The sequence below is a fragment of the Notothenia coriiceps genome, unplaced genomic scaffold, assembly GCF_000735185.1.
Source record: "Notothenia coriiceps isolate Sejong01 unplaced genomic scaffold, NC01 NC01_scaffold00000339, whole genome shotgun sequence".
Lineage (NCBI taxonomy): Eukaryota > Metazoa > Chordata > Actinopteri > Perciformes > Nototheniidae > Notothenia > Notothenia coriiceps.
The window spans coordinates 3902385-3925421 of record NW_011333040.1 but is presented as its reverse complement, the minus strand read 5'-3'; the positions used below and the strand labels follow the sequence as shown (position 1 = coordinate 3925421).

Below are 23037 nucleotides of genomic sequence, written 5' to 3'. Positions count from 1 at the left end.
AGATCCAGAGAGTAAAAGAGAGAATGTGTGCTTCTAATCAACACTATAGACCCGTTATTTACCTCTGAGAGCGAGAGAACCATACAGAGACAGAGGCCCTTTCTGTGAGGTAAAGAAGAGTGCATATCTCTTCGATACTGCACTTACAGTCCTTTTTTTTTTTCTCCTAGAAGGACATTTATTTGCTTATTGCATTCCAAGCTTATTATGCTCTCCACATTATTTGGCATGTTAAAATCAATGTATGTATTACAAGTAATTGGTTATTTGTTTGGGGTCCTTTTTACAAATTACGTATGAATACAAAATATCTGTCAATAATATTAATAGAAGATAGAACAAGTGAGGGTATGCCGATTAATAATAGTTACTGCTGCTGCTGCTGTTATATTACCCCTTCTCAGACTAGACTGAAATCACCCTTTTATTTTATTACAAACATTACATTTTCTCAAATAATCCCATGGTTTCCTGAACTCCAAGGTGCTGCTTCATGCTCTGTACAACACGCCATCAAAAGCCCAAAGATATTAAGAAAAAAAATCCTTGACATAAACACTGAATCCATGATCAAAATAGTTGCTAATTCATTTTCTGTGAAATGAATTATACATTACTGCCTTCAGTGTGAGTGTGTTATCTTGTAATTCTAATGACACAAAATAAATATTTGCAAATTACTAGTGTTTGAACTTGAGACAATTTTATCTTCTCCCAAATATGGGTAATGGTTTATATTTTCATTTTCATGTTAAAATGATTTTAAGTCAGGGTAGATAATGATAAAATGTACATTCAGTAGGACAAGGTTAAAGGTGGGGTAGGTAAGTTTGAGAAACCGGCTCGAGATACACTTTTTGTTATATTCCATGGAATGCTCTTAAAATCCCGATAGCAAAGCATCTTAAGTGCTTTGACAAAAAATCCATAAAAAAATGTCATCTGTGGAAGCCGTAGTACTGTAAAAAGCACGACCAATCATTTTAGCCGGTCCGGCTGTAAGGAAGTTGCAGATTTTTTCCAGTTGTGTATTTTCAAATTCTAGCTCACTCGAGCTGGTTTCTCCAAAATTACCTACCCCACCTTTAAGGGAATTGTTAATGCATCTGTAAGGTATACTATGTATGAGCGTATACGCCTATATGAACCATGATATTCCAGGTGGCAAACTGCACATTCAACATTTGTATTTGTATGTGTGTAGGGGCCCCGGACCCCACAGCAGGAGCCAGTGTGGACGATGAGAACTGCTGGCATCTGGACGAGGAGCAGGTTCAGGAGCAAGTCAAGCTCTTCCTGTCGCAGGGAGGATACCACGGCTCGGGCAAGCAACTCAATCTTCTCTTCAGCAAGGTCAGGAGCCAGCAGCATTGTTCATCTACATACAGAACATTACAACACACACAGCACACATACAGCACACATACAGCACATACCGACCTTGAACGCTACAGAAATGCAGTGTATCCTGCTGTGTAACATCTCTCCTTTAGCTGTTCTCTTCTCTCTACAGAAGCACACACATGCAGCCTCTGCTTCTCCCCTCTGCATCCTGTTAATACATATGTTCTACTTCTCTTATATTCCTTTATGAAAAGAGCCCTTCTCTGTTCAAAGTAATCCCAGAGAAAACAACTTGCATATATTGGCACATACATTCAAAGGTGGGCTGCCTCTTAGCTGCAGCTAATTGCAGAAAGGAAGTGTAACATAAAGAGAGAGAAAGCCTGCACTATGTACTATCCTGTACCCGCGATAAAGCGATTACATGAGAGATGTGCGCTTCTCTCTGTTACAGTGGCAGCGCTAGGCCAGCATTAATGTTGTGCACTGTGTAAAAACTGCAAGCCAAGGCCATTATCATCCACCCTGGCCTGCTTTTAGAATGTCTCTGGGCTTTATGCTCTTTGATGCTTGTTTTATTCTTTACTGCACACTGACAGCCACATATACGCTTGTCTTTCACACACCCACGGCGAGAGTCACGTACCCATTTGTATGTACACCGAGCTGCCCTCAAATGATAAACACACACCCACTGAATATGCGTTATGTATATACTGTATGTGCTCCTGTGTTTCTTTGTGTGTTTGTAAATACATGTTTCACTTCCCTTACCATATAGACAAATACACACGTCCATAAAGTAGCATACAACATTTTATATTCCAAAATTTTATATCAAAAGAGTGGGTATGTTTTTGTTGCTAAAAGATGCTGATCACTTATGTTTACAATAAATTAGTCCCTGTTGCAATTAAGATACAAATATTTGATAGAGTAAGGAGGAGAAACCTCAGCTGCTGATAGTGAACCACTTCAAGAAGAAACTGGTTAAAATTAAAACTGTCTATGGAATCTGTTTTTTATTATTATTGGATCTTTAACAATTCCTTTTTACAATAGTTCTATAGCAAGCGTTGACACATTTCCTGATTTGAAAAGAATGAAACTATAACTAGCTTTTTGTACAATTGTGTCTGTCTGTTTGTGTTCATTGCAAGTGAATGGATTTACTTTGTGACCTCTAGTTTTGAAGAATATTTCTAAAGTAAAACTACACAACTATTTAGACTGCATAAAAGTAGTTTGAATGGAATTTGATCTTTCAAGTGAGAATGTGTAGAAAGTGCTTGTGCTTGACAGTACAAGAGGAATGTATTCTCCTGGTTTGAGAAAGTCCTTTTTAGCTCGAGTTACATGCTCTTAATTCTGAGGGTTTGTGCCACTTCAAGGCAAACTTGATTTGACCATGGAAGTTAAATGTCAGACGCTCCTCTCTTAATAACAGACCGCTGCCCAGTCTGGGACATTGAGTCTGATTTGTCTACAGACATTCAGTAGCTGGTAAAAGAATAGTGTCCTTTTTAAGGCACGTGGTTTTCGAAATTGTAAGAAAACAGTGTATGCAAATAAGCAGGATTTTTTTTGAAGACCTTTTTCTATTCAAATCAACTTTATTTATCCTTCCAATGAAAATTGTATCCAGCAGTTAACACACAAAATAAATAAAAAGACATAATGTGCAGTAATTTAAAACAACTTGGTGAAAAAGGTAATTCATCCACAAATAAATTAGCATATTTAAAAACAATAATAAAAAGATACAGTAACTAATAAAATTGTATTCAGCAGTTAAAACACAAAATACATTAAAATACAAAGTATGCACTAATCTAAAAAGAACTTTGTGAAAAATGTAATTAATACACAAATAAATTACCATAGATATTTAAAAACAATACTAATGGTACACAACTTAACTAATGAGTCTGTAAAAAAGCATAAAATACCCACTTAATTTGTAACATTGATACATTTTGCATACTTCTGTCATTTATTTTGTGCATGCAGTAAAAAAAAGGTTCTGTTTGTGTTCTCCCTGAGTTGTGAGAGCTGTTTGGTGTGTCTCTACATTACTGTGTGTGTCACTGTGTGTGATCTTTGCTCTCTGTTTTGTATCATGTGTGTTGGGCTGTGTATGTAACGCGTCCTCCCTGTCTCCTCCTCTCTCCCCCTGCAGGTGAGGGAGATGCTGAAGATGCGTGACTCCAACGGAGCGAGGATGTTAACACTGATCACAGAGCAGTTCATGGCCGACCCTCGGCTGGCGCTGTGGAGACAGCAGGGCACCACCATGACCGACAAGTACAGACAGCTCTGGGACGAGCTAGGTGAGAGAGGAAACGCACACCACACACAATGACTGTCCCACAAATGTACACACACACACACACACACACACACACACACACACACACACACACACACACACACACACACACACACACACACACACACACACACAGACAGACAGACAGACACACACACGACTACACACACACGACACACACACACACACTACACTAACACGTACGTACGNGTGAAAAGCTACTGATTTAAAGTGGACCTATCATGCTATATTTGAATAATATAGTGTAGGACCATACCTATATAAGGCATATTTATACTTTTTATTTTTCAAAATACCAAACAGATCATGCATTTTAGCGAAAAATAAAAAGTATAAATATGCCTTATATAGGTATGGTCCTACACTATATTATTCAAATATAGCATGATAGGTCCACTTTAAATCAGTAGCTTTTCACTTTCATACTGTATCAGTTTTGGATACAGCTTGCAGCTATGTGGCAGTGTTTGTTCCCAATTGTAACAATGAAGTGTTCATGGAAACTGATTCACAACTCTGTCTGATTTGTTAGCAGTGACGGTTCAGGCTGAGCAGGATTTCTCGGCCACAAAATAATAAAAGTGCTATCTGATGGGCAAAACACAAACGCAGACTATTATCAAGGAAAGGTCTGTGTTTTAATTATTTAAAAAACATTGAGCATAATAATTAAAACTTCCAGAACCAGTGCAGCCCTGAACCACCATAGCTCTTGTCAGGGGACTCCAGCAGAGAACTCTATAGAAACACCTGAAGATAATGTATTTTAATGTTAAAAAAATTAAATAAAATGCACTTCATTATGCAGCATTTGGCTGGCACTATCTACATCCTATACAGCACATTTGAAACTCAGATTCAACAATTAGCTTTTTGAAAATAAGTTTTCTATAGGTGACACTATGAAGAATAAAATATCTGCCGTTCTAGAGGAAAGTGTCAAGGCCTTGATGTATTGTGGAAACGGGGCAGAGTAAGTGTGTGTGAAAGAGAAAGACACAGAGAAAGAGGGGGAGTGAATGCTCTAGATAGAAGTTTTGATGGTGATGGTGAGGAAGAGGGCTTTTGGCATGAAAGAGGCCGGTGTGTGATCATGATGTCATTAGGAGTATACAGTGAGACAGGCCGGAGGAGGCTGCTGCACCGCGCTGAACCCAGGGGACGTCATTACCAACTGGAACTGAGCAGGGACCTGCGCACAGGTCAGACACACAGGAAGTGGTCTCGCACACACACGAACAAGTGTAGGCTTACTTGCATGGATACACACATACACGTTTGCTTTTATGCTCTGACACACACACACACACACACACACACACACTTTTCCTTGCAGGCAGGCATCCATCAAACAACAAATGGACAGTTCTGTCTGGTCTCTGTCAGCAGACGGGTGCTTTTGTTGCTAAACCTGACAAATTCCTCAATATCTAAGCGGACACCTCTATGGACAAATGTGCCTCATTAATGAGCGCACACAGATGGACAGCATACACACACACACACACACTCACAGACTGAAAGCTTGTGCTGTGCTAAGTTTCAGTGTGTATACCGGTGTAGCCGTCTGCGCTTCATTACTGTTCACACACAGACAGTTGCAGTGTTTTTGTGTCAATGTTTAATGAGGGGCTGGGAGTCTGGGGACCTTACTGCTGTCAGGAGCTCCTGTAGTCTGGAGCTACCACCTGTTCACGTTCACTCCCTAAAGGCCCACACACACACACACACACACACACACACACACACACACACACACACACACACACACACACACACACACACACAAAAACATGTCTATACAAACACACACACCTGACAAACATACACTGATTTAGTCGTCCTGTGGCCCCACTGTCAGTGTTGGAGGCATGTAAACAGGTTACTGTGGTTGGATGAGCCGGGCTGCCTGACAGAAGCTACAAAGACCATGGGAATATCAATTGATACGTTTCATATTCCTCGTCGGCTCGCATGAGATGACAGCATGAAAGCTGCTGCCAGTGAGTGATCTCTCTCTGACGTTTTCTGACACCAATGTGTGATGGAGATCTGAACGATGCTGACTGATCGCCACTCAATGATACACAGACCAACTCTCAGGCCACGTCCCATTATAATCCATACAACTCCGTGAGAAACAAAAAGGAAAATGTATCTTGCCAGGGTGCAAAACAAAAAGCAGGGAGCGTCAATATACATTTCAAAAAACTAACTTTTATTAAAACAAAAACAAAAAAAATCAATTATTGACTCATTAACAAGATTATAAAACAGTGATTTAGTTACATAAATAAATTGATATCGGTGTATCAAATCTTAATTTCATAAGCATGTATACATGGGTCATTGTAATAAATAAAATGGGAGCGCAGAAGATTTCTACACAAAAAAAAAAAGAAAAAGAAAAAAACAGCTAGAAAGACTCAGAGGAAATTGTTTCTGAAGAGAACAAGAGACACTGGACAACGTATTTTTTCACCAAACACACGTGAGGAATTGCTTTGTTAAAGCATGAGTTACACAGCCATTCACTTACTAATTAAGGACACTAAAGCTGGGACCAAGGTGGGTTGTCTCACCTCTTAGAACGCGTTTGGTTGTTAGATAGATCTCCTGTTTGGTTACTTTAAAGCGTTAAGACAAGGCAAGAGAAAAGGCTGCTTTTATCTTTAATGAACACAAGATAGAAAAAGATGCACAGAAAAAGAAAAATGAGACGTATGAAGAAGGTAAAAAGGCAAGTAATGATAGGACAGCTGAACATTGCGGAGGAGACACCGGAAATGCTGCGTTGAATGAAAGGGAGAACTGAGTAGTTTTTTTATTCTTAGCTGGATGGAAACTGTGCATAATTATCAATGCAAGTCTTGTTGAGCTGCACAACTATGAAGTTGCTCTGACAAGCATTGCACCATGAGGCTGACATCAGCCAATGTATTCAATGCATGTAAGGCTGAACACAAAATACATGATTTTCAGGCAGATTAATCTCCAATCAGCTCCTGTTTGAAGTACATTACAGTTTTATTTCCCCATAGCATCCTATGGAGAACTAGGCTAGTGCAACAGCTTACATGCATAATTAAGTTCTGTATTGTGTTTTCAAACATTTATCAACCAATTGTCAAAGGTAATTTATCTCCACCCCATTTCCATGATTTTGTCGCAAGGAATGAACAACATTGTTTTCCTCCGCCATCCCCAATTTGAATCAACCTGCATTTCATGATGAGATCCAGCGTCCCACATATGAACAAATGAGGCCCTGTGAGTCCAAATCGACCATCAACAAAGTCAGTCTTTCTGATATGTTGTTTTCAACAAAAGAGAAAAGAAAAGAGAAGACAAAAGAGAGAAGGAGAACGAGAGAGAGAGAGCAAACTACAGCGGCTTCAAGTATTTCACATTACATAGAATACTCTGTATAAATTAGTTAACATATACTTTCAGATCCTCCATATTCAGACATATACTATGGCATATATACAGAGTACAATAAATGCTCGCTCATGTTGTGTCATGTTTTTGTCTTTTTCCTGTAGTCAGTCGTTCATTTGTTCCGCCTTTTTTCCTGTGTAGAGAAATCCCTGAGAACGTTCTGGTTGACAATTACTGAAGGTTCCACACAATGAACTTTAACAGTAGAGAGTCTAATTTCTATGATTCACATGCACAGAGGGAAATGACACTGGCCTAGTCTGAAAATACCGTACAATGGTGGCTGTAAGAGATGAGAGGGGACTGACATACTGAAGCATCTTACAAGTCTGTTAGAGCCAATTGTGGGGGTGTAAGTACCGATGCCGGGGCAGTGACGTACAGCAGAGTCCAGCGCAGAAAACACTCCAACTCCACATCTCCTCATAACCTCACTAGTGACTCTCCTTAACGAAAAATGTCAGCTATCATAGATGATACATATCATGATAGCAACCAAAAAAAAGGAGGGTGGGGGGAGCAAGTTACCATTTCATGAGGTAGTCGTCTCCCTCTGGGTATCTACTTCAACTAGAAAACTCAAATATAAAGTGTATTAACTCAAACTTGGGGTGTAAAGAAAACACAGCTGTACAACATTACGTGAATGTAACAATAATACTCTTTATCTTTGTGTAATGTGCCATCACTGTATTGCCTGCGTACTGTCCTCTGTCTTAAACAGGTAGTCATTATGGAGGTGGGTCGGGGGGTTTCGACAATAACATGAGTTAGCTAAGAGCATTGTTGTGTGTAATGAAGCTAATGCCTGGGACCCAGAGAAAACTAATGGCTGCTCAAGTGCTGCTGCTGCTGCTACTGCTGTGTCTAAAGAAATGCTGATGGCGGCTTTCTGTCAGTGCTAACCCAAGCTGTGCCGAGCCGAGCCGAGCCGAGCAAAGCTGTGCATTGCTGCCCAGCACCCACTGCTGAGGGCCTGGACAAGGGGAGGTGCTCTGTGAGGTTTAAAGCCTTAGTTTCTCTTTGAGGATGCCGAGACTTAGGTTTTTTTCTTCTTCTTTTTTATGTTTTTACATGAGTGCTATTGAAGAAGGGGCTTCAGCCACTTGACAATATATAACTCAATGTACACTTAAAAAAGGGAAAAAAGGATGCTTTAAATCATAAAAATAAAAGAACTAAAATAAAAAAAAAAGCAATTTCACTTTTCATTTTCCTCTCACACACATGTAGAGAAATACATACAACATTCACAACGTGACAAATTTCCTCTCTTCTGAAAAATAAAAACACTTCTGTACACATAGTAGTAATAATATTATTAATAATAATAATAGTAATAATGTTTATAACAATAACAACAGCAAGAACAATAATACCGCGTGTGGCTCTGTTGATTTTTTTGTCATCTTTTCCGTTCTCTTTTTGCTTCATTCTACAAGTCACATCCCTCTTTTTATTTGTCTATTTTATAAGTCCAAAAGAAGTTCAAAAGGCAGACTCAAGTTAATATAAAAGTACTAGATGGGGAGGTCAGCCTCCCTCTCAGCCGAACCTCTCCCTCACTAGCATCATAAGTTTCTTTTTGCCCTTGTAGATCTGTTTTAGGTTGTCTATGAACTGGGTGAACTGAATGTGTCCGTCGTGAGCCATCATGAACGTCTCCCGGGCCTTACCCAGGAACTCTATGAACTCACTGTAGTGGCGCGGGCTGATGTGTGTTAGCCGCGAGTGTGTGGTGTTGATGTAAGCCCCGATGGTTGCGTCCAGCAGCTGCCTGAGCGGCGCCTTGTCCAGGGACATTAACTTCCCAGAGTTCCTGCGGCTGTGAAGTGCCGACACCATGCCCGGCGTGGTCAGCGTGCACCGCCGCAAAATGTCCGAGAGCACGGTGGCGCACTTCACGCTCTTGACCACTAGGGGGATAACGGCAGCTAGCTCGTTTTTCCCTAGCGAGTGGCTGAGCGCACAGGCCCACAGCACATCGTTGATGGCCGGGTGTGTGTCCTGGTTGTAACTGAGGTTCAGATGAGCCATGGCTAACGTCGCCAGCTTATACGCCCTCATGGGGTAACCCCGGTGTTCCATGTAGCGTGCTATAGTGAACAGCTGCGTGTAGCTCATCCCCGTCGCCGCTGCGTCCAGTACAATCTGGTAGGCTGTCTCGAAGGCAATATGGTCCTTTTCACAGAGTGTAAGAGCAGAGAGGGCGCAGTTTTGGGGGTCCTTCATGGCACACTGCAGGGCGAGGGTCCGGGCAGACGAGGCCAGGTTCTCCTGCTGGTGGCAGTCCAGGTGAAGGCGGACGATGGTGCTGTTGGACATGACGGTGGTGGCCACGATACTGGTGGCTTCTGTGGGGGTGAAGAGGGTGAACCAGCTCTGCATGATGCTGTCCAGTGCATACACACCTGGCAAACACACACGGGACAGAATGAAGAGAAAGGGATTAAATTGAGTACATTTTACATTTAAACAATCAAATGGAAACCTTTAAGGAGCCAAGCACACTTACCCACTTCAGTGGCACATGTGACTAACCAGCGCACCATCTCTCTCCGCCTCCAGTTTAATGTGGATAGAGTTATTCTCATGACCTAAGAAGGATGGGAAAAATGGGGACACACAGTTGAGTTTCGGAAGAATTAATTTAAACAACAATAAATGGTAAATGGACTGTACTTATATAGCGCTTTATCCAGTCTTTAAGACCCCTCAAAGCGCTTTACATACTACATGTCATTCACCCATTCACACCCATTCATACAGAGCAGTGTACCTTACTCTAGGACCTAACATTCACACACATTCACACACCGTTGGCCATGCCATCGGGAGCAACTCAGGGTTAAGTATCTTGCCCAAGGATACATCGACATGTTGACTGCATGGGCTGGGATCGAACCCACAACCTTCTGGTTGAAAGACGACCACACTCCCTCACAGCCACAGTCGCCCCAAGTTAGAGATAACATCTCTAACTTGGGGCCATCTGCACAAGGAAACTGAAATATCTCTACCATTCCCATTGAGGCCTTTTTTTAATATAATATATTATACAGTAGGGTAAACATTGTATTATAATTCAAACAGTCATTAAACAGGGACTCATTTTTCTGTGGTTGATTTGTCATCAGATACTTAAACCTTCTTTATGTTTTACTTCACATTTTCACACAGCTGCTTTGGGAATGACAAACCCTTAGGCAAACCTTCAAAGTAAATACTTGTATAATGGAGCGCAAGGGGAGTATTAAAAGGAATGTAGTCTGTCCAAGATCGGCTTAGTTAACCACAGCAGTGCAGGCTTGCTTCACAAATGTCAATGAACTATTTAACAATGAATTCTACAACTTTTTTGTGTATGTGAATCAAATTACACCATCAACCCTGCGCACAATCAAAAAAATGCATTTGATGTAAGCCTTGTTTTTGCTTATGACAGAAGGAAACAATGACAAGCACGATTCTAATCAGTCTAAGCAGATAATCATTTGTATCCAACATCAACTTTTGTCCAGGATCTATTAATGTAGTCCTCAGTCATCTTCAGCGTCTTTTACAACACCCAGAAATGTTTACATTTTCAGAAAGCTAAAGGATACACATGGTCGGATCAGTAATGGTATGGTTGATATCTCACAGGAACAAATGCAAATACTGTTCCTTCAAGGCGATAATGCCAACACAACTTTTTTCATGAAGTTTCATATACATCCTTGAACCTAACATCATAAGTGAACCATCCTGGCAGTAGTTTTCATCCTCAAAAGCTGTTAGAGCTTTCCGTACAAAAGTTATCATATAGCTATAATTTCAAGAATTTAAAAAGGAGTTTCATGGGGGTCTCTATTTTAACTTCATTTAAGTAAAGCATCGCCATCACACATACATAAGCAGAGGGGTGTTATGAATGTGTCTGGTTTCCTTATAATTTGTATCCCAACTACACCTAATAAACCTTAACATTATTAAAACCCTAATGTACACACTTATTTGCAATAACAGCAGGACAAGCTCTTTAAAATGTGCCAGTAAATATACATCAGTGCCCATTTTGGCGTGGTCACGTACCTGCAGTCCGAGCTCCAGAGAGACTTTGAGAAGTGTGATGTCAGGAAGGCTGTCCATCAGAGTGGCGATCTTGAACGCATCTTGTGCAAGTTTGAAGATGTGAGACGAGGAGTGAATGTTTTTCTGGATGGACTCCAAGACTGTCTCCAGCCTGCGACTGTCACCTGGAAGGGATTTGAACATGAGAAAGCTTTAGACTAGGATTATATGTGTATGTTTCTCATACTTCCAGAGAGTGTTCACCAACAGTCTTTTCCTGTGTGTATTATATTGTGAATATATGCGCACCTTTGGCAGCAGTGAGCATGGTGGAGGCAAGCTCACACTGCTGAGACTCTATGTGGCTCAGGGTAAACCAGCGGGGATATCGGTTGGGCACCACGGACACGATGTGGTGGGGTCGTGACAGGTCACCAGGCGAGGCCGTCGACTCCAACACAGGCAACCTGACGGAATCACAGACAGAAAATTAGATCCATGTAACGCTATTCTGCGGAAAACAATTAAATACATGATATCATTCAAAGTAAAGTTTTTAGACTTTGATTATCATAATAGGTGAGCATTGAGTGGAGTATGAAAGAGAATAATGTAAGAAAAACAGATGGGCTGAGAGATAGAGTGAATGAGAATCAGAGAGAAACACCAAAGGTCCACGAATGATCAAAATCTTGTGGAAATCGGACAGAAAGAACACTGTTCAGACGGAAAGAAGTCTTCATTATCATGGTCTGAAAGTGACTTCAAAATGAAAATGACTTTAGTGATCACAAGGGGATTACAGTTAGCTTATCCCTGCAATTTACTTCTAACCTAGTAGTTAATCACCTAGAAACCACGGTATAAATAGTATTTTCTTCATTCTAATTGGTCATAATGAAGTCAGAGCTGTGCAACACCTGCTAGTGGATGAAGGGGCTTCTCTAGTTTCAGTCTCTCATTATAATAGTACTGACAGGGCCAAGTCTTCACCAGCACCAGCACCATTACCACTGTGGCCGGCTCATCTCCTATTCTGCTTCACTTCTCTTCCCTCTGCTCCCACCTCAGTTTCAAAGGTCTTCTTTCCCTCAGAAGACAGCACAACCTGGCCTTCTCTCAGCCAATCACAAAGCTAATTGAGTCCACGGGGAAATTAAGGAATTCACCTTCCAGCCCCGTAAGGCTGGACACACATCAAACAAATACCGACACACATGAATGAAGCACATGAATCAAGCACAAGCACACACACACACACACACACACACACACACACACACACACACACACACACACACACACACACACACACACACACACACACACACACACACACACACACACACACACATACTCATTTGATTGCGAGGGTGTGGAGGGTCATGGTCAATAGGCAGTCTAAAGGCCCAGATACACCGGCCAGTCACCTGAGAAGTCTCCGACGCCGACACCGACTGTTGCGTCGCCGGACTCTCCTGCGTATTTGCCGACTTCGCGCACTGCAACACACCGCAAATCCGAGCCGAGCACGTATGAACTGTGCATGCGTGAGTGGCAATAACTCTCCTTACCAGCAGGCGGCGGTAGTGTGTATTCATCATTCAAAAGAGGCAACAACCGGAACAACCCGAAGACAGAGAAGAAGAACAGACTCCGTGATATAAACAAACAACAAATAGCGTTTTTCTTTCCATTTTCACTCTCGTCCATTGAAAACATGAACGAACAGGAGCTCTATAAACCGATGAGGTGAAATAGCCATCCGTGTGTGTTCCATCTTCCATTTTAAATCATTTGTTTACCTCCCTCACTTCCGTTAACGCTTCTCATGCACTGATTCGCTAGCTGAACAGCCAATCAGTGTTATCCCTTTGTCCGACTTCCACTTCAACTACATGTTGAATCGGCAAGAAAAGGCGTCAGATCGGCAGAAAAGACCCGACGGTGCGGCGCACACCACTCCGAATAGGGCGTGCCCACGCTCATGTTCGGCCCGACTCCCTTTTACTGCCGATTTCGGGCCGGTGTATCTGGGCCTTAACACCTCTCCTCATTATAGTCCAAGGCTAATGACATAGAGATAGACTCTTCTTTGGCTAATGTGATTCTCAGTTAGCCACTTGTTAGCAACTGCTTCAGAATTTCACGAGTGGGGAGTTTATGAATGTATGTTATGTTGTCGAACCAAATGTTAAACATTTTGAAACTCATGTTAACCACATACCAGGTCCCTCTGATTTGGTATGGATCGCTGTCACACACATGCACGCACACACACATTTCATTTTCAGGGTGTGGAGGGGTCATGGCCAATAGGCTCACACCTCTTTTCATTATATTCCAATTCTAATCACATAGAAATAGAAAAAATGAGCATAAAACGGTTTTCTATGGTCCTTTTACAAGTACCTTATCTTAGTTGTTATAGTACCAAAAAAAAATTCAGTAAGGGCCGTAAAGGTTGGTGACAGCTCACCAGGAAGAAATAGAATAAAATAGAATAGAGTATATCTTTGTTGTCATCATACAAAGTATAACGACATTTCTTTGGCAACTCACACTGTAGTAAAAAAAAAAGAGCAGTAAGACCTAGCGATGCTGTTTGCTACCAGCAGCATTCGGCTTGAGTTCCCTAACCAGTTTAGCACTAGTTAAATTGCTAACTAGCAGATAGCTCATGTGTTTATTCCGCATGAAAAAGAAGGTATTTGGTGACACCATCGTTTTTTCCGGGTTTTGTCTTAGCTATAGAGTCGTGCAGGGATGACGGAAGAAGTTAGTATCACATTGGATACCTCAACAGAAACGCCAATAGGATTTTCCTATTGGACTTTTACAGAAAATGCTAATGCAAAAGAAGTAGAAAGCTAATGTTAGGCTATGAACAAACTTCAGGGGAGTCTATGGTGCTGTTTACACGAGAACGCAAACGGTTATACCCGCTACTTTTCTCTTTCGTATAGCCTGTCCGTTCACACGAGGCCGTAACGGAAACGCGGAAACGGACCCCGCAAACGGTAACGGGTCCCAAGGTGGATAGATCTGCAGACGGAACGCTCTGGGGGGCCAAACGGCTCCGTGTGTACGTCCTATACAATAATTTCCTGATAACGATGAAGCCATAGCCCCACCTCTCCCCACCTCTGCTGCTCACTGCTATAGCATGGTCAGTAGCTACTGTCAGTAGCTACTGACCATCTACAGCTCCTCTACCACAACCATCAGGAACAAGTGGACATGGAGAATTACATGAACTAGATGTTGCTAAATCCACCGCGGGGCATAAACAGAAGGGCAACCATGGCAACCATGCTCGGGGGTCTTATTCATTCGTTTTGATATATTTTGTGGCGGAAGTACAGCGCCACTTACAGGCCCGGAATATGTACAACAGCGTCTCCAGCGCTTTCGAGCGGTCTCGTGTGAACGGAAGACTTTTTTGATATTGTATTCGGTTTGTTTGCCTTTCGTATGCGTTTGCGTGTAAATGGGGTCTATGAATGTTTTTTACGTCAACCACATACCATATTTCGGGGAATCAGAAGTCCTCAAGTGCACCACTTTTTTAGGGGTCTAGCTTAATCATTCCAATTATTCTCCTAACCATAAATCATGTTTTAAATAAATCATAAATTGAGTCTGCAATCAGTTCATTGGGTATAAAACTGGAATATTACCAGATAATCTGGGACCAACATTACTGCCGACCATTTTCCCAGACTAATTGTAGGAAGGAGTGAAACGTCGGAAAACTCCTGTCGTCACACATAACCTCTTGTTGAACCATAACTTGATATATTTATATATTTCCGCACTCCTCTGTCTTCTCTTGTTGGTCAGTGAGCAGCTACTCATCTACTTCCCTCTCACAGATTTGTCAGTTTCCACTCCAGAGCGCCTTCTGGCCAAAAGCCCATTTCTCTAATATCAATTTATTAATAGTTCACTGACATTGCTCAGAGAGGAGCTCAACATGTTACGGTCTGTCAATCATCATAATTTTATGTGAATAAGTTGTTTGTTTTTGAGATAGTTTTGCACACAAATACAATCCCATGGCTTTGGGCAGGGTTTCTTGTCCTGAAGCCAGGTCAACAAAAGTCAGGGCAATCACAGAATATGCAGAGAAGCCCAAATATCACATGAAGGAAAGACCTGAATCATTATCGCAAAAGAGCGGTGCAATGATGACGCTCTTTAATTGGCCAATGCAGAGGTTAGCATCGTAAAGTCTTCAGCTAATAAAAGCGATGGGGTTTTTGAATATAATATGACAACCCAGTCTCCCGGCATTTTGTGTTATAGTCACAAAATTAATTTAATCTATTGATTCGTGTTCACCAACACGATTTTTCAATTTTTTTCGTGTCACACAGAACGATTTTAGAAGCAATGTATTTCTATTGGTAGTATGTCTCGTGCCTGCACCACGTCTTTTTGTCCGGTCGGGTCTTGGAAGACCGGAAGCTGTGTGGTTCATAAAAACATTTTCTTACTCAATATCTTACCTTAAGCCTAACCCTATCTCTTTTATTTTAAATTGTATAATGTCTGAGTTGTTTTGCTGTCCGAGAGGAAAATAAATGGCTCAGAGCCTCAGAATACTGAAATCTTTTCTTTTTTTTTTTAAATGTTCCTTCTAATTTGTTATTATTTGGTGCAGGCACAGAAAATACTACCAATAGAAATACATTACTTTTAAAATCGTTCTGTGTGACACGAAAAAAATTAGAAAATCGTGTTGGTGAACACGACTCAATAGATTAATTTCGTGACTATAACACGAAATGCCGTGAGACTGGGTTGAATATGATATTTGCACGTTTTGTTCTCCACATAGCTACATAATTTTAATGCATCTCCAGAAGTAAAAAGCTAATAGACAAACTACCTCACGTCACATGACATCGGGTTAAAACCACTGAGCTAAAGGCGGCTAATGTTTGGCTTGATGACGGTTTGTAGTCTCATTTAGCCACTTGTTAGTAGCCACTGTTTTTAATTAAAGCTACAGACATTCACCAGTGAGGTATTTACTGACGTACTTTATATCATAGAACAAAACGTGAACATTTCTTCAGCTTGTTTTAACTACAGACCTTATTTCAAGCTTCTAACTAAAAACCCATTCAAAAAAAGCATGAAGACAAGCGAACTAGAAGCGCTAAACGCTTACAAGGATTCCTTCCGTCATTTTCCATACTGTTGACAGCCACTAAAGCAATCAATAATCAATGTTCTCCTGTTTAAATCAGCATGGTGGCTCAGCGAGTCGCAGCTAAAAGCTCCAGGGTTAAAATCATGGATGCATAGGAGACACAATGTAGGTTATGCACATGATTTGGATTCACTGAACTGCCATTGGGGGTGTGATTGTGGATGTGTTTTGTGAGCAACACACTGGCAACCTTTCCAAGGTGTTTCTTTGTAGAAACGTGTGTGTGAAACGGGGTGTCGGTGTGAAATAGTACCAACGCTCAGAAGCACATTTATTTCTGGATTTCTGGATAGCACAAATTCAAAGGGGGCCAAATTCACAATATTACTGAGAAGAAGCTTAATGGAGAGTAGCAGTGCATAATTAATCATTGATGCTGTGTTGATGCCTGTCCAGTGGCGAGCCGTCAGGGCCCTTCTAAAAAATATTATCTAAAAACATTACATTTTTTAAATATTTTTTTTGTTATATTTTTCATTAGTTTTACCAAAATAACTTGATGTAATTGTATTTAAAAAAACATTTCCAAAGAAATAAATCCTTCAAATCTGCCTATTCAGTTTCTGTTGGAATGTGAAGGGTTAAATGAAAGAAGCTCCTTTAGCCGTCTCTGCAAGTTACTGTGCAGACAGGAGCTGATTGGTGGTCCTGCTGTAAATTCACAGAGGGCCCGTTACTTTAGAAACAAGAGATGTCAAATGACAGTACAATTGACCAATCATATCTTCCCTCTAAATGGGTGGGTTTTATTATCGTGGACTTTATGACAAGTTCCGCCCGCTGTGAAGTTTATGCATGTGTTATAACAATGGGTCAAGCTAGGGGGAAGTAGCTAATTAGCATAAGTTTGTTCATGATGGCTCATGTCAGTGATAGCGATGACATCATTGCGAAATTATTAACAGAGTCATTTTCAAGATTGAGTTACAATGATAAACTGGAGGGACAAAGGATCAGCTGAATGACCCGCCATCAAGTGCTTCATCCAAAAGGACAGGAGGATGGACTTTGTGTTTAAGTGATTTGATCATCAAAGGTAGTCATTTTCAATGTGGGCCGCCGTGCCGACTTAATTCATTTGTAATTGTTACTTGGCTGTGGCTGCCCTGTCATGATAGGTGTTTATATAAATGGTGTTGTTTTGTGTGGTAGAGGGTCGCTGTCATTGATGCGTTTTGCACCCCGGGCCGCTGTTTTGATATTCCGCTGAAGTATACGCTGTGACGTAATAATTTGTTTTTCTCGAGGGAAGGGGGGGTCAGAGGGCCTAGGTAGAAAAGTCACGGCTCACCACTGTGCCTGTCTGTACTTCACACTGTCTTATCAGCACAGATGACTAAACCGGACGTTTTTCACCCCTTCAGTTTGTGATGATTTTCTCACCAAGTGACCTCAGAGCTTCAGAAAACCTTCTCCTCTGTCCACCAATACAGCTTTACTCAGCTATCCATGTGGGCATTGTCCACAGTATTTATGTCTTACATGCCTGATATATTTAATATGCAATGTAAAGCGCTTTGAGCACTTGGAAAAGCGCTAAATAAATGTAATGAATTGTTATTACTATTATTAACTATTCATTATTATTACTATCCTCATCATAGTACTCAAGGTATTGACTTAACATATGGTTAACTGTATGCAAGACAGTATACATAACATTTGAGGGATTAATACACGTTTAATGATATTTCTTATATTCATAAAAAAATAATAATAATAACAAAAAGGAAACATTTAAAAAAAAAAGTTAATTATTTAAATAAAAACAACATAATTACATGTTTTGAATAAAATGTCTTATCATTTAAAAAAGATTATATAAATAAAGTTGGCCAACATTTCCAAGACTTGGCTGATTTTAGCAATGTGATAGCACGATTCCTTCAGATATTATTTCCAACTTTATAATCCCTGAACGTCAACAAGCACTCTGTTCCCAGCTGTGTGCGTCACTTTATAGTGTCCCCTGGTTTCCGTTGTGTTTTGAACTTCTTGCAGCGTTTTATATTTGCATTGTTTCTGAAGCTGCCATTTTCTCATAATGGACGTTTTTTGGGCACGTGTTGACCTCCGTACATTTGTGTTTGAAATGTGCTTTATTAAGAAACTAACCTTAACCCTGCATATTGGATTTACACCTGCTCTCTGTCCGACTCACAATAAAAACATACTTTGTCCACTGCCCCCCATTACAGGTAACAGCTGCTGGCCTTTTTCCTCTGGCCTCGACCGCTTGCTCTCCATCCCAGAACAAATAGATAGAAATACTCTCTCTCTGGCCATCACACACACACACACACACACACACACACACACACACACACACACACACACACACACACACACACACACACACACACACAGAGTATGAGATAGCGAGAGAATTGACTGAGACCTGAGGGCTGATGTGTGGGAGGCATATGGCGGAGTGGCTTAATGGAGAGCTTTTACAGTGCAATATAACCGAAGGGAGCAGTGTTTCACAGACAGGATCACATGGGAGGGTCAGAGTGAGTATTGTATCGTGTACATCCTTCAGGGCCAAACCCACACAGAGGTACAGTAGAGGTGTTCAGGTGAAAGGTGACTAAAATACACCTGAATCTCTCTCAGTTCAAATGTACTTGCAGCTTGCAACAAAACCAGTATGTGCAGCGATTGCTGGATTTCAACAAGAAGGCCGGTTTTCCTGCTATTGTGTTGATCATTTCTGAAATCTGACCTAAATTGTTTTCTCTTTTTATGACTTAGGAATTGATCCAAAGAAATGTGTCTAAGATAATCTGTTTCAGTTCATTATTGAAATTGTTTTATTCGTCAAGCAGGTTATTTGCAATGGTGTTTTTGGTTGCTAAAACACACATACAGTATGTTTGCCATTTTGCGCAGCTGAGTTTTCATTCCTCCCTGCACGCTTAAAAACCTTGACAAATAATCCTGACATAACCTTTGTTTCCCACCTGTTTCACCGACCACACGTAGCTTTACAACAAAAGTATTATTAGATCACACATAGAGAATGGGCCCGATGTCTCTCACTTGCCTCTCTGGACCTCCACAGTTCACAATCATGACATAAAATGCAAAAAAGTGCTAATTCAAAATCCGTAAAATGTAGTTTGCTTTGAACTGAATCGAAACAAAATGTAAACCCAACATGATGCATCACATCAGCATGCACCGGCTCTGATGCCAACAGCGTCTCTTCTCCTCTCTGTTACACATCAGTGCTCTGAATGCATAAACTCCAGCTGATGGTTGAATTACTTCAAGCCGATGATCTCCTGGCCTGCTTGGTTTGTCTAATTGGATTACAGACGGCCTGATTTCTTCACCAGTTCATGTTTTTTCTCCACCTCAGTCACAATTCAGTAAAAGCCCTGGGACTTCCGCTGCCCTCTGACTCATGTGTCTGACTGCTCTCACGAAAAAAATCCAGAGCATGCTTACCAAAAGGAGGGAAATGAAGTGTGTGTGATGGGGGGGGTGGATGACCTTTGGTGTGATCTCAGTGCAGCTGCTGAAAATCCACTTCCCCCGACATCCGCAAACCACCTCAATGAATCATGCAGTTCACAAATACGCTGGGAAATGTTCAACACGCCACAAAACAAACTGTAGCAGCTTTGCTAAAGCCTCGCTGCCCCTGGTGCTGCGGCAGGGCGCCATGTGTGACACCGAGTGGGAATGTCAGCGACACAGAGCGTGTTTGCTGAGCTGTCCCAAATGCTCCTGTTCAGCCTGAAATATTTACCGCCTTGGCTCCGGTTGTAGAGATGCAATGCCAGGAAAGAGTGTGAATCAAATCTCTAAGTCACAAAGGTTTCTATTCGCTGACAGGACAGGCAATTGGAAAGATAAATCAGGAGTCAAAGCCCAGAGAAACAGAGTTCATGACTAAGACATTGTCACGATCTATCTGTCTGTGTTGTGTTTTGTCTTTTTCTGTCTTTGGTTTCATGTTTTATTTTGAAAAGTCTTCCCCCCCCTGTCTTGCCTGTTGCTTTCTGTCTGTGTTCCCTCCTGCCTGATTACCCGATTGTGTTCACCTGGTGCCCCTGTGTTTTCTCCTCCCTCCTCACCTGTGTCTTGTTTGTGTGATTNAAGAAGTAGAAAGATAAAAGTCGTTCAGAAAAATAAGTAGTGGGAGTAAAGTACTGATACCATAGAAATTACTACTTAAGACCGGTGACAAGTATTTTGTAGCTCCATTATTTCCCACCTCTCGCGGTCGCCATGAAATCTTCTGAACGGCGCATCTAATTGAAGCAGATCTGAACTAATCTGACTCAAACTGCCCGCACCAGCCTCCTTTAATGTGTAAGCACCATTATATTAGCTGGCCAGGCACACTCATTGTGCATAATGGGGATGTGAGGCCAAAATATGTCAAGTTACAGTGGTAACAGGGTAATAAGGTGGTGGTAGTAAAAGCTAGGTTTAAGCTTTAGCAAACGCAGTGGATGAAACAATTAGGTATAACAATATGTGGTTTCTAAACCAGGCCTTAGAGACAGATGTTATTTAATGTGCTGGGTTCAAGTCAGTTCCTGTCAACGATGGCTGATGCTCAGGGATCAACTCAATCATAACTGACAGTCCCCTCAGAAATTACACTGGTTTTCCATTGAGTGCCACTCCTTAAAATGCTCCCCCCCCACACACACACACACACACTTTCATTTGCTCTGTCCAAGCCTAGCTCCCGGACTTTGATTGTCCATCTGTGGCTAAAAAATGGTTCTCAGAAGACGCATACTAGGCAGCGCTGAAAACAGGACCTAAGTATCGAGGCCCTGCGAGGCATCACAATGAGCGTCAGTTTGTGACCCCGTCAGAATCAGCTTTGCACATGGATGGATAGCATCACCTCTGGGACGGCAAGAACCTCTGCCGCGATTCTGTTGTTTGGATTATTTGCAGATGACAAACCCTCATCGACTCATTTCAGACGCGACAAAAGAATGATGCTTCAGTCTCAGACACACTCTCTATCTTCTGGCTTTTTCCCCATAGATGCTCGTCACAGTCATAGCATATTACCTCTTTCTTTGTCTTTTAATGCTCTCTGACTCTGCATAATTTATGAGGCGCTCGTGCCCACAGAGACGAGCCATTACTCCTCGTCGTCAGGCTGACCCAGTTATGGAGGGCGAAGCCTGGCAGTGCAGATCTGGCGCTCAGTATGGGGCTCATAAATCAACAATTATATAGAAGCATTTCCCACCTCATATCAGATGTCGAATGTGCAATCAAAGGCCCACTGCTATACCAGCGCGATAAAAATGAGTGTAGTACTGGACTGTTGGCCAGTGATGTTCGGGATGAAGAAGCTGGGATTTAAGGGAGCAGGATCAACGATAACAAGTTACACCCAGAGGTCTGATATGTGTTCCAAGGACAGAAAGGGGCTAAATAAGAAAATAACTCATCCGCAATGCAGCACTACGTCTGATATAGAACAAGCAGTCTAAAAAGGGCAGGGGTAATTCACTAAAATTCAACGAGTCCGACAGTTAGAAGAAAAATCGTCTCCCATGCAAAGGGCCGGAACATCACAAAAGTGCTAACTGCGCTTTATGAATGCTGATGTGCGATACTATACCTTGGAGTAGCTGTTATCAACGTCTGCATGTAATCAACAACTGACTGCCATCAAGATAAAGAAAGTGTCACATTCAAAAACAACAATATGTATTGTCAATTAACATTGAACTCTACAGATATACAGTAAAATACGTTGGATATGTGTAATGTTCCTCTCGGGCTGCATTTAAATATAATTTAAATATAATAGCTTTGAAAATATGTGCATCTTAAAAGTGCTTAATTTTAGATAAATCAAAATAAAGTGTAGCAGCAGCTTGAGTTTCTCTTTTTCTTGTTAACCACTTTCACATCATGACTTAACAGTTTCAGGCCGATTATTGAACAATATCAGTTCTTACACATCATAACAATTGAACACAGTTTTAAAGTTTCTCTTCCTTTCCCTCTCATTATTGCAGCCCCTCACTCACTTTTTTTTAATTCAGTGCGAGGATTGAGCTGGAGCTTGTCTGCCAGGGAGTTAGATCTGGGCTGCAATGGTGTCAGGCCATTCTCATACCACACATGCACGTGCTCATTGGGTTAGCCTCGGTTAGCCTGCCCTGGAACGATATTTAGTTTTAATTTTGATCCTGGTGGACTGATCATATCGGGATCTGAGACTGCCTATTTTTTGTGAGCTCAGTTCTGACTTGAGAGGGAATGTTTAAAACCTTAGTGTTTTGTCTCATAGTGGCGTGTTTGCACTTTTAATGAGCGCCGCGGTCTCTGAAAAGATGAGACACACTGGTTCTGTGCTCCCAGGGGGCAGGATGAACATGAATGAGTCCACTCAGGGTTAAAAGCTCTGTTCTCTCACTGTCCACTTTCCTCTTCTTGGAGAGCGCCATGTGTAATTATTTGTCTCTCCCTGTCTGCCGCTAACACGCCTGTTCACTCTCCTCTCCACTTCTCTCCCTGTATCACTAATTATTCTCTTCACTCACTTTCCTCTCCGCTTCTCTCTGCCGCTCTCTCGTCTCTTCTTCTGTGTTTCTCTCCCTGTATCGCTCACTCGTCTCTTTCGCCCCCTGTC

The 23037-nt window shown here is 41.5% G+C and overlaps 2 protein-coding genes across 2 annotated transcripts in view; one reads left to right on the top strand and one right to left on the bottom strand.

Moving 5' to 3' along the window:
* Nucleotides 1-720: 720 nt before the first annotated feature.
* LOC104950209 (zinc finger SWIM domain-containing protein 6-like) lies at nucleotides 721-3706 on the top strand. The gene is made up of 3 exons (XM_010776697.1): nucleotides 721-724; nucleotides 1205-1353; nucleotides 3524-3706. The coding sequence occupies exons 1-3, from the start codon at nucleotides 721-723 to the stop codon at nucleotides 3704-3706; spliced, it is 336 nt and encodes a 111-aa protein (XP_010774999.1).
* A 2185-nt stretch (nucleotides 3707-5891) lies between these two features.
* The window catches only part of LOC104942940 (zinc finger SWIM domain-containing protein 6), a 30115-nt gene continuing 12969 nt past the window's right edge, over nucleotides 5892-23037 (bottom strand). The window contains exons 7-10 of the mRNA XM_010768257.1: nucleotides 11498-11655; nucleotides 11210-11373; nucleotides 9651-9732; nucleotides 5892-9546 (exon numbers count right to left, since the gene is read on the bottom strand). Of these exons, the coding sequence (XP_010766559.1) occupies nucleotides 8681-9546; nucleotides 9651-9732; nucleotides 11210-11373; nucleotides 11498-11655 (1270 nt within the window). The 3' untranslated portion in view covers nucleotides 5892-8680. The remainder of the gene's footprint in view (nucleotides 9547-9650; nucleotides 9733-11209; nucleotides 11374-11497; nucleotides 11656-23037) is intronic.